A 9,434-nucleotide genomic window follows, 5' to 3' on the forward strand; every position below is an offset into this window, starting at 1 on the left:
GGGCCCCCCCCCCGCGCGCCCCCGCCGAGGGCGCCCGGCGGTGGCGTGCCAGCTTGGTGCTCCAGGCAGGCTGCAGACTTCCCGGGCCTCGGCGTCCTCCTTGCACGATAAATGGCACTGCCCGGTCCACCCCTGGCGCCCGTGGGATCCCAGCCGGACGCTGAGCACAGTCCGGCCCGCCTGCTCTAGAGCTGTGGGTTCCCTCCCTGGCCGGGTCAGCCTGAAGCACACCGGCCAGCGCCCTGCCCAGGACCTGTGGGGTGGAGGGCTAGAGGGTGGACCATGACCAGCCCTGGGCAGGGCGCCCTCCCGCCTCTCTGTACAGACATGTGGAAGCCATGCGTACAGACATGTGGAAGCCATGCGTCCACCATGGGAGCCCCTGCTTCTCTCTGGGAGGTGCCCCCCGCCCCCACTTCCCTGCCACTGGGGGTAGGGGGGTGCAGACGGAGGAGCTGCCTGACCTGGGAGACGGGTGGGGTGAACTCGTGCTGACAGAACTGGAGGCCCGACCTAGGGTCCCTAACTCAGCCTGGCTGCGCTCAGGTTACCTGTAGCTCATTAGCATACAATTTGCATTATTCCTGGGAGGTGGACCAGGCCCAGTGGGCAGTGCTGAGGCCAGGAGAGCCAGGGTGAACCATGGGATGCCGGACCCTCTGCCTGGGATCAGCCCTGGCCAGCCAGCCCCTGCTCCCGCTGCACTCTCCCACCTCCCGGCTTGTCCTCCATCTGTTCCTCCACGTGTGTCTCGGGGCCAAATCCCTTCCTCTAGGACAAGAACGGAGGGCCCTCTGTCCACCTAACAATTCAAGGGCCAAGTTCTCGCACGGTCTCTTCACAGTTTGCGTTTAAAGCTGGCTGCTTCATCCGTTTTCCTGGAGAAAGCAGGAGACAGCACCGAACTGTGGGCTGAGAGGCCGCCCACAGCCGCGGTTTCCCTGCCGGGAGGTGGCCCAGGGTCTCTCCCCGCCTTTAAAAGGCACAGCCCAGGACGGACAGCCCAGGAAGGTCGAACGGGGGAAGACTTGCAGCCGGGCACACTTCTCCCGTAAAGGCTGCAAGTGCACGCTCCAGCTTCCCACGAGCCCTTTCACACAAAAATAAAGGCAGCGGCCGCGGGGTGCCCAAGGGGGCAGGGCGCTTGGCCCTGGTCTAACCTGGCGCGTATGCCAAGGATCCCAGAAAAGACGGGCCAGAAACTGGGCCAAGAACACGAGTGGCTGGTGGCCAGAAGAGAGATCCCTAAGGCCCAGGGCAGGGGCAGAAGGCCGGTAAGAACTGCAGTTAGCCACCACGGCCGCCTCCCAGAGGCCCCGGCACCTGTGTCGGCCACGTCTATCCCATGTTGCCGTGAGCGCAGGGTGTCTTCCTGGGCGTCGGAAGAAATGCCCATTGCCTTTATTTACCGAGGACCAGAGCCCCCTGTGCAGGGGCATGGTGCAGGGACCCCAGGGGAGCTTCTTGCCGTCGGCCAACACGAACAACCCACCAGGGCCGGGCACAGACACTGCTGTCAGGAGGCCTGTGGCCACCACGGGACCCCCGGGGACTGAGAAGGCGCCGGGTTAACTGCATGGTAGGAGCCTCTGGCTGGGGGCAGGGCCGGGTGCCCGCCGGGAGGGTGTGCCCTGACAGCTGACACGGTGCCTGTGTGGGTGTGGCAGCGACAGCCAGGGAGAGCCGAGGCTTGCCACATGCACCACCACGGCCTGCGAGCTCATGGACTGGACGTTCCACTGCCGCGGCTCTGGCGAGGGGCGAGGAAGACACCAGAGGCAGAGGAGGGCATGGAGCCTCGCTGGGGGCCTGGAGGACGGGCTGGAAGGAGACCACCTTTACGCCAGTCCCTGGGTGGTCGTGTTATTTATTTATTTATTTATTTATTTTATTTTTTGAGAGGTTTTTCACTATAGGGCGTGTGCGCTCGCCAGACAGACAGAGACAGAGAGACAGAAAGCGAGAAATCACCCCCCAGGGGGGATGTTCACGCCGCAATCCCTTCTCCTCCATTCTCCTCTCAGGATCTTGGGCACGCACACACAAGCGCCCAGCGTGGGTTTTAAGCCACCGGGTCCGGGACACGAACTGCGGTCGACTACGTGGGAATCCAGCGACACAGCCATTACGCTAACTGCTGGTCCCGTGTTACTTATTTTTAAACCGCACACACGTTGTGAGGTTTCCAAACCCCGAGGACAAGGTGTAGAAGTGACGGGTGACAGCCCTGGGCTGCCCCCAGGCTCAGGGCAGTGGGGCCCTGGCTCTGTGTGTCCGAGGACTCTGCCAGCACGTCCGCAGTCATAACCCCAGGTCCTGCTGTTGTCCCGCTTTCTGGCCGGGAACCTGCGGCACAGAGCCCACTGCCTGCAGCCGCCCGGCCCCCAGCTGGAGGGGACCCGTGCTCCCAGGCTGGCATGGGGCTCCCTGTCGGGACTCCCCCAGCTGGAGGGGACCCGTGCTCCCAGGCTGGCACGGGGCTCCTCACGAAAGCCTCTCAGGGCTGCACAACCTTTGCTGGAATACCTCCCAGAACAGGGTGCTCGCCACCTCCCGGGGACCTCCCCATCTGGGTGCTGGGCAGGGTGTGCCTCCAGCTCGCCCTGTCCCTGTCCTCCCTCCAGTCTGGCCTTGTTGGGAAAGCGGCATGGGCACGTGACCAGGCCACCTGGGGCCGCTCTTCAGGCTGAGCAGTCCAGCCCATGCCACCCGTGCTGGGTGACTCAAGCAAGTCGCTCTCCCTCTGTGCCAACATGGACTGCATCAGACCTAAGTCTCCCAGGTGTACCAGCACGCAGGAGGCTGGCCAGCCCCTCCAACCTCTCAGGCTTCCTGTCAAGGTCAAGGCCATTCTCCCTTTGGTCTTGCCCAGCTAGTCACGCCAGGCCTCTCCCAGGGCCTTGCACCTGCTGTCCTGCGCCAACGGCCTCAGTCAGCGAACTCTCAGGAGGGCTCCATGGTCCTCGTTGCCTCCTCCAGGGGTCAGCTCTGCAGGCCAACCAAGGGGCACTGGAGCAAGGTCCTTTCCTGGTCTTCGGGAGGAGAGGGGAGCTGACGTGACAGAGACACGGGCAGTGCGCATCCCGGGTGGTCACCTCCGGGGTGCCCACCACCCTCGGCTGCTGGGACCATGCAGTTAACACAAGCTGAGTATGAAAGAACTGCCCCTCGTGCCTAGAGCAAGGACTCTGCTGAGGAGAACTGTTTGCAAGGTCAACAGTTTTACGAGTTCTGGACCTCACCTCCGTTGTGTTACTGTACTGGCCTGCACTCAGTTACTCTGCTATGGGACTCAGTTTCTCTGCCATGGGCCTTACTGCCATACCCCGGTACCCCATAAAGACACCTCCAGCCTTACTATAACTTTTACAATAATCCTGAAAGAATGCGGATCCACTAAGGCAGTGGCTGCGTAAGGGGGCGGCTGTGAACGGGAGTTACTCCCATTAGACTCACTCCACCCTCCTGGAAAATGCTACACTCACTCCTACTGGGGATTACATAGATCAGCATTAGAAAAGTCTAGGTTAAAGCCACTAAATTGGCAAAACTATCTCAGTGGCCGGGAGGGGCTCAGGGACTCCTCCATGAGGTGCTGTTACCCCAAAAACCATAAGCCACCCTTACTCTCAGGACAAGGGAAGATTGCCGCTCCCCAAGCCACAGCCATCGTATAGAGCAGCACGTGGAGGGTCCCAAGTACACAGTAACCTCTAGGTCAGTCATTAAGCTGCTCACAAGACCACATTCCTTCCCGTGTAGACATTAGACTCACCTTCTCAGCTGTGGACTACCCCAGAGATAACAGGTATTCCACTTTAGTATATACTAACCTTGTCTTCACTAAACCAGACAGGATTTATTTCTAGGCCCTTGTAATTGCTGCCACCCTAGCCTGAGGCTGAAGTTCTCAAGCTGGTCTGGGACTGAAGTTCTCAAGCCGATCTGGGACTGAGGTTATTAAGATTCCTGGGAGCCCTCTCATCCAAAGACCCTCCCCCGTAATCAAGATCTAAGAAGAGAATGCACCCGAAAAATGGACTTCCTCGTTCTAAGAATTATGACTGTTTATACCTAAACAAAACAGACGTCATGTTTTAGGATTATTGTTCCTGTACTTTGAATTCCTTACCTTTTGGAGTAAAATCTTTCACTTCCTTCCCCTCGCCCAGCCTTCCCCTGTAAAACTCCTTCTGTAATAAATACGCATGACTCCTGGCCATCAGGGCTGCAGTCCTGAGCTTACTCTGGCTGTGGCCGGCTGAGAACATGCTAAGGGGCATGAGGTCTGTCTGATTCCTGTTCACTCATGTTGCCTTCCTGTGCACCCACCCCGGCTGGAGCACGGCCTCTGGCACTCGGCCTGATCTGGAAGCGTGGGAACCCGCAGTGGCTAGGGCACCCTGCCTTGGGGGTAGCTGTACAGCGACTGCCCCGAGCGCGGTTTCCTGCCCCACCCCACTGCTGGCGTCAAGGCCCAGGCCCCGTGCAGTCTCGGCCTTCGGACGGCCTCGCGCCACACGTGTGAGGCTTGTGAGCGTAGGGCTCACGTTCTCTTTTGCCCACCCGGAGAACATTGCCCGACTCAGGCTACAGAAGATCCCACGATCCCGCCAGCTCAGGAGGGACCACGAGCCGCTCCGGGCAGCCCTTCCGGCCCCCACGCTGACCCCACCATTCCCCTAGTCCAGACGGTTCTTGGCTTTCAGACCATTCTGCAAGCTGCCTTGCCCTCTGCAGCAAGCTCATCTTCCCATGCGGACAGCCTGCGTGGAGCCGTGTCCTGCTGCCAGGCCTCCCCCCACCGGGCCAGCTCCACACCCTGAGCCGTGACGTCTGTGGGGATTCAGAGGCTGTGTCTGTTTTAATTGCCAGAGGGCATGTGCACTGGCAGAGAGAGGAAGCGCCCCGTGGGCCGTGGTCATGCCTAAGCCCTTCTCCATTTCTCCAGCCTACCATGATTGGGCGCACACACCTGCACCCAGTATGCTTTTTGGGCCCCAGGTCTCAGGGTCGCCCCCAGCCTGCCACATGGGGTCTGCTGCCTTAGCTGCAGGCTGTGGCCGGCCCCAGTAGCACTTGTTACATGTGTCAGGTGCACACGCTAAGTGTGCAAGGGTTACTGTGTGCGCGTGCAGGAATGTGCTGCTAGCGTGTGGTTATGGGCTGCTGCTGTTGCCGTGCTCAACCCTGTGCCTTTGCATAAAGGGGCACATACCCACTCCCCGTGGTCTCCAAACCCCCAGCGCTGCCTGGCCTCTGCCAGTAGCTGGGGCAGATCGAGGGCCGGGCCTGGAGGTGCCTCTTCTCGGGCCCGGCCACAGGGCCTCCTGAGCCAGACAGCTCAGTGGGGCACGGCCACAGGGCCCGGGCAGTAGGCGTGGGCCGTGCGCACGGCTCTATGAGGCTGCGGCCACCTGGGAAGCCTCCATGTCTGCCTCCAGGTTGGCCTGAGCCCCCAAGCGTGCCTGGGATGCGCCTGAGCCCAGCTGGCTAGGAGCTGGAGGAGGACGGCGCATGGCGGAGCGTGGGTGTGAGTACTTGCAGGGAGGCTGCACGGCAGGGCCGGCCTGGCAGCAGGGACGTACGCGCCAGGCCCCTGGCCTGCTGCTGTCTCCACACGAGACTTCCCAGCCTCCGGCATGGCACAGCTGACCTGGCAAGGTGGGCACGGGGCAGGGGGGTGAGGCCACAGTACGGGGACAGGCCTGCCTCCTCCGGGAGCCGAGAGCGTGGAGAACACAGCGCACAGCGTGTCGGCTGCTCACCGCGCCCTGGCTGAGTCCCGTGTGGGAAACCAGGTCCCACGTGGTCGATGCAGCTCGGAAACCAGCAGGTGTGTGTGGTGCCCCAATCCTGATGGGGACGTGGAGGAGGGGTGCGGCATGGCCGGGACCCACTAGGGGGAGCGCTCTCCTCCTCCTTCTGTCTCTGTCTCTGGCAAGTATAGGTACTCTCCGACAATTAAGACAAATGAAAATAACCACCACAAAATACAAAATATTCACATATACCTATTTAGAGATTTTGCCTTAAGGTGTGTGCACTCACCAGACACAGTGAGAAAGTGAGAAACCGTCCTGGGGGGATGGCCATGCCGTAGTCCCTCCTCCAGAGAACACTGGACATGCATCATGCCTCCAGTCACGGGTCTCCAGCGGGCTCCCGACACCTCCGCACAGCACAGGGCCTGGCGCTCCCGGGTGGCAGGGCACCCTTGCAGGCGCAGTCTCGGCCGTGGCTGCAGAGCGCCCCCTCGTGGCGGGTGGGAAGTCCACAGGGCCAGGAGCCTTGCAGGCCACAGCCAGTGAGGGTTGCTCCAGAGCGGGGCTGGGGTGGTCCCAGGTTGTGGGGATGCCTCTCAGGTGCTCACCAGCCACGGCCCCCGTGGGGTCAGGTGAGGGCTGGAAGCCCAGCGGGGGCCCGGGACTGGGTGCTGCAATCAGGCAGGGGTGTGGCTCTGGGGGGCAGGGTGAGGCGGGGCTGCATTTCTTTATGCTTTTGCTTATGATGACTGAGACCACGGGTCCACGAGACAGGACAGAGGCAGACGCCCTCTGAGGTCTCGCCACAGCCCAGTTCCAGCCCTGCAGCTCCGCCTGCCTCTCCTTCCCAGGGTGCAGGAGGCCAGTGGGAGGGCTGCCCGCCAGCCGGCACCCTCCGCGGCCTGGAGACCAGAGCCTCCTGGCCGGGCCCTGAGTTCTCCTGGGCCACCCAGGGCTGGGGCAGAGGAATGGACTCGCCCAGCTCGTGCCAGGGCCGGTCACAGCCGAGGCCCTCACGTGCTGTTTCCTCCTGGACGTCCACGCCGGCACGAGGCCAAGCCACACTGCCCGGCTGAGACAGAACAGCAGGTCCCAGGGAGGACAGGACGGGGACCCAAGTGCCCACAGACAGGGCCGCGTGGACGCACTCAGCACAGCACAAACCCACGTGTGGGGTGACCACAGGGACGGGGGAGGCCTGGGGTGGGGTGGGGAGTGAGGCTTGGAGCTGGGTCGGAGCGGCCCCCGGTTCCCGACGAGTGGTGCTCTGATGCCACGTGTCACGGCCGAGCTGTGTGCCCCAAATCCGCACAGTGAGCCCTAAGCCCCAGCGCCTCAGGACGGGGCTGTATTGGAGGCAAGGCCTTTTGAGGCGATGAGGGTAAACTGAGGCACTGGGGTGGGTCTGTGCCCAACTCACTGGTTTCCATGCACGAAGACAGCCTTGCTGGTACGCCAGGGAGAAGCCACGGGGAGGCCGGCCCTGGAGCCTCCGTCTCAGACTTGCAGCCTCCACCACTGCCCAGACCCAAGGGCACCTAGCCTGGGCCACTCTGGCTCTGAGAGCCCCGCCACTCAGTGCCGAACTGCCTTCTCTGCAGGCGTGGCCACCCTGGCCACCCTCGCCGTGACTCCTTCCCCGGCGCCACCAATGCCCAAATGCCCGTGCCCAGTCCTGCAAGGGAAGCTGACCTGTGGTCACCACCACCACGCCAGGACCACGATCAGCTGCTCACACCGCTTCCAAGCCCCGCCAGCCCCAGGAGACAGGCCCTCTCACCCCCATTTCCAGATGGCCAAAGTGGGATGAGGGGTAAGGCTGGCCCCAGACCAGTGTCAGGAGTGGGGTGACAAACCCTCATCCAGCACAGCGCTCAGAGACAGCTCTTCCCGGCCCACCTCCTCTGCTCAGACGGAGGCAGGCGGAAGGCTGAGATCCAGCAGCCTCCACCATGGCTGGGCCTGGGTCCGGGGAGTGTCTGGGCGAGCGAGCCCCGGGCCAGCCCCTCGCTGCCCGGGCTCCAGACAGGACCCAGCCCACCTCCCACAGCCATGCAGAAACACCTCCTGTTCCTTTCCTTTTTATTAAAAAATAGATTGAGAAAATATATGCACTTGAGCCCACCCACTGGTGGCTTTGAGGCCAGAGAGCCACGTGGCAGGTGGGGATGAGGAGGGCCAGCCCAGCCCTGGGAGCCCAGACTTTGGAGAAAGGAGGTGCCCTTGGCTCGCCTGGCCCTGGGGTGCAGCCAGGCCATGTCACAGAGCAGATGAGAGCAGGTGGCACAGGTCCCTCCAGCTGGGGTGGCCACTTGGTGCCCTGGAAGGCCCAGCTGCCTGGTCCTGCAGCAGGGCCCTCCAGCCGGGTGGCCACTTGGTGCCCTGGAAGGCCCAGCCGCCTGGCCCTGCAGCAGGGCCCTCCTGGCCGGTCCGCACGGCCCTCAGGCATTGATGGCCCTCCAGCGCTCACTGTCGGTGCTGTTGGTGCTCCCAGCATGGCAGGGCATGGAGGCCACATCGTCCAGGGAAGCCATGCCACCCGCCGAGTCAAACTGCGTGCTCGAGTAGCAGGCGGCACTGGGCCCTGCGGCTCCCACCGTGTCCGGGCCCTCCCGCCGGGCCACGGCATAGGGTTGCGGCAGGTGCAGGTCCGGCTCCTCGGTCTCATCCACTTGGCACTTGTAGGAGAAGAGGAGCTTGGGCTCCGAGCTGGCGGGAAGAGGACAGGGGCCTTGCTGGGGCCCAGGAGGAGCTCGGAGCCGGCAGGAAGGGGACCGGGGCCTTGCTAGGGCCCAGGAGGAGCTCGGAGCATGCAGGGAGGGGACCAGGGCCTTGCTGGGGCCCAGGAGGAGCTCGGAGCTGGCAGGAGAGGACCCCAGAATAGCCAACCCTACCACAGCAGGCCCTCATGTGGGGACAGGAATGCATATGCCTGCCAGCCTGGGGCCTCTCTGGCCCTCGAGGCCAGCCAGGTGGGGCTGGTTTTCAGGAAGTCTCTGCTGTAATCCCCCTGCCTCAGCCCCTAAGTAGCCAGGACAGGGGGTGCACTGCTAGCCTTCGGGTGGGCCGGGGATCTTCCGGGGCCTTCCAGGTGGCCAGCTGGGCCAGATTTGCTTACACCCCCAGTGCCTGGCCAGAGGGCTCCGCCTGCTCTGGGTCCTGGGCTGAGCCCCACTGGCCCTTGACGCTCAGGACAATGGGGGGCCCTGCACCTGTAAGAGGGGAGCCCTAGCGGGGAGGAGAGCTCCAACTCAGGACATGAAGGGCAGCCCGAGGACAGGTGCACAGCCCTCGCCTCCCTGGGGGATGTGTCCGCGACACCGGAGCACTCGCACGTGTGCACGCATGCATGGCAGCACGTGGGCCTGCATGTGTGCACTGCGCGTTCCCCCACTCCCTGGCTGTCAGCTGCCGGGCGGAGCCACGGGGACACACTCACCCGAAGAAGCCGCGGAGGAAGGCCACATAGATGAGCGGAGCGAAGAAGCTGAAGTACAGGAAAGTGGTGGCGTCCACTCGGCTGCGGGCGGTCGCGGGTCAGGGCAGGCCGCCAGCACCAGCACGCCGCCTGGCGCCCCGCCCCGCCCCGGCGCGCCCCGCCTACCAGAGGCGCCGGATGACGCCGGCACACAGCAGCGCGCTGCCCAGCCCCTGCAGCCGGATCAGCCG

General features: G+C 63.3%; 1 protein-coding gene across 1 annotated transcript in view; it reads right to left on the reverse strand.

Annotated features, from left to right (window-relative positions):
• Positions 1-7,830: 7,830 nt before the first annotated feature.
• Positions 7,831-9,434, reverse strand: part of TPRA1 (transmembrane protein adipocyte associated 1) — a gene marked incomplete in the record, with an annotated part of 11,598 nt that continues 9,994 nt past the window's right edge. The window contains 2 exon segments of the mRNA XM_027768822.1: positions 7,831-8,474; positions 9,205-9,280. Coding sequence (XP_027624623.1) covers positions 8,207-8,474; positions 9,205-9,280 — 344 coding nt within the window.

Source organism: Tupaia chinensis, unplaced genomic scaffold (genome assembly GCF_000334495.1).
Source record: "Tupaia chinensis unplaced genomic scaffold, TupChi_1.0 Scaffold147500_2, whole genome shotgun sequence".
Taxonomy (NCBI): Eukaryota; Metazoa; Chordata; class Mammalia; order Scandentia; family Tupaiidae; genus Tupaia; species Tupaia belangeri.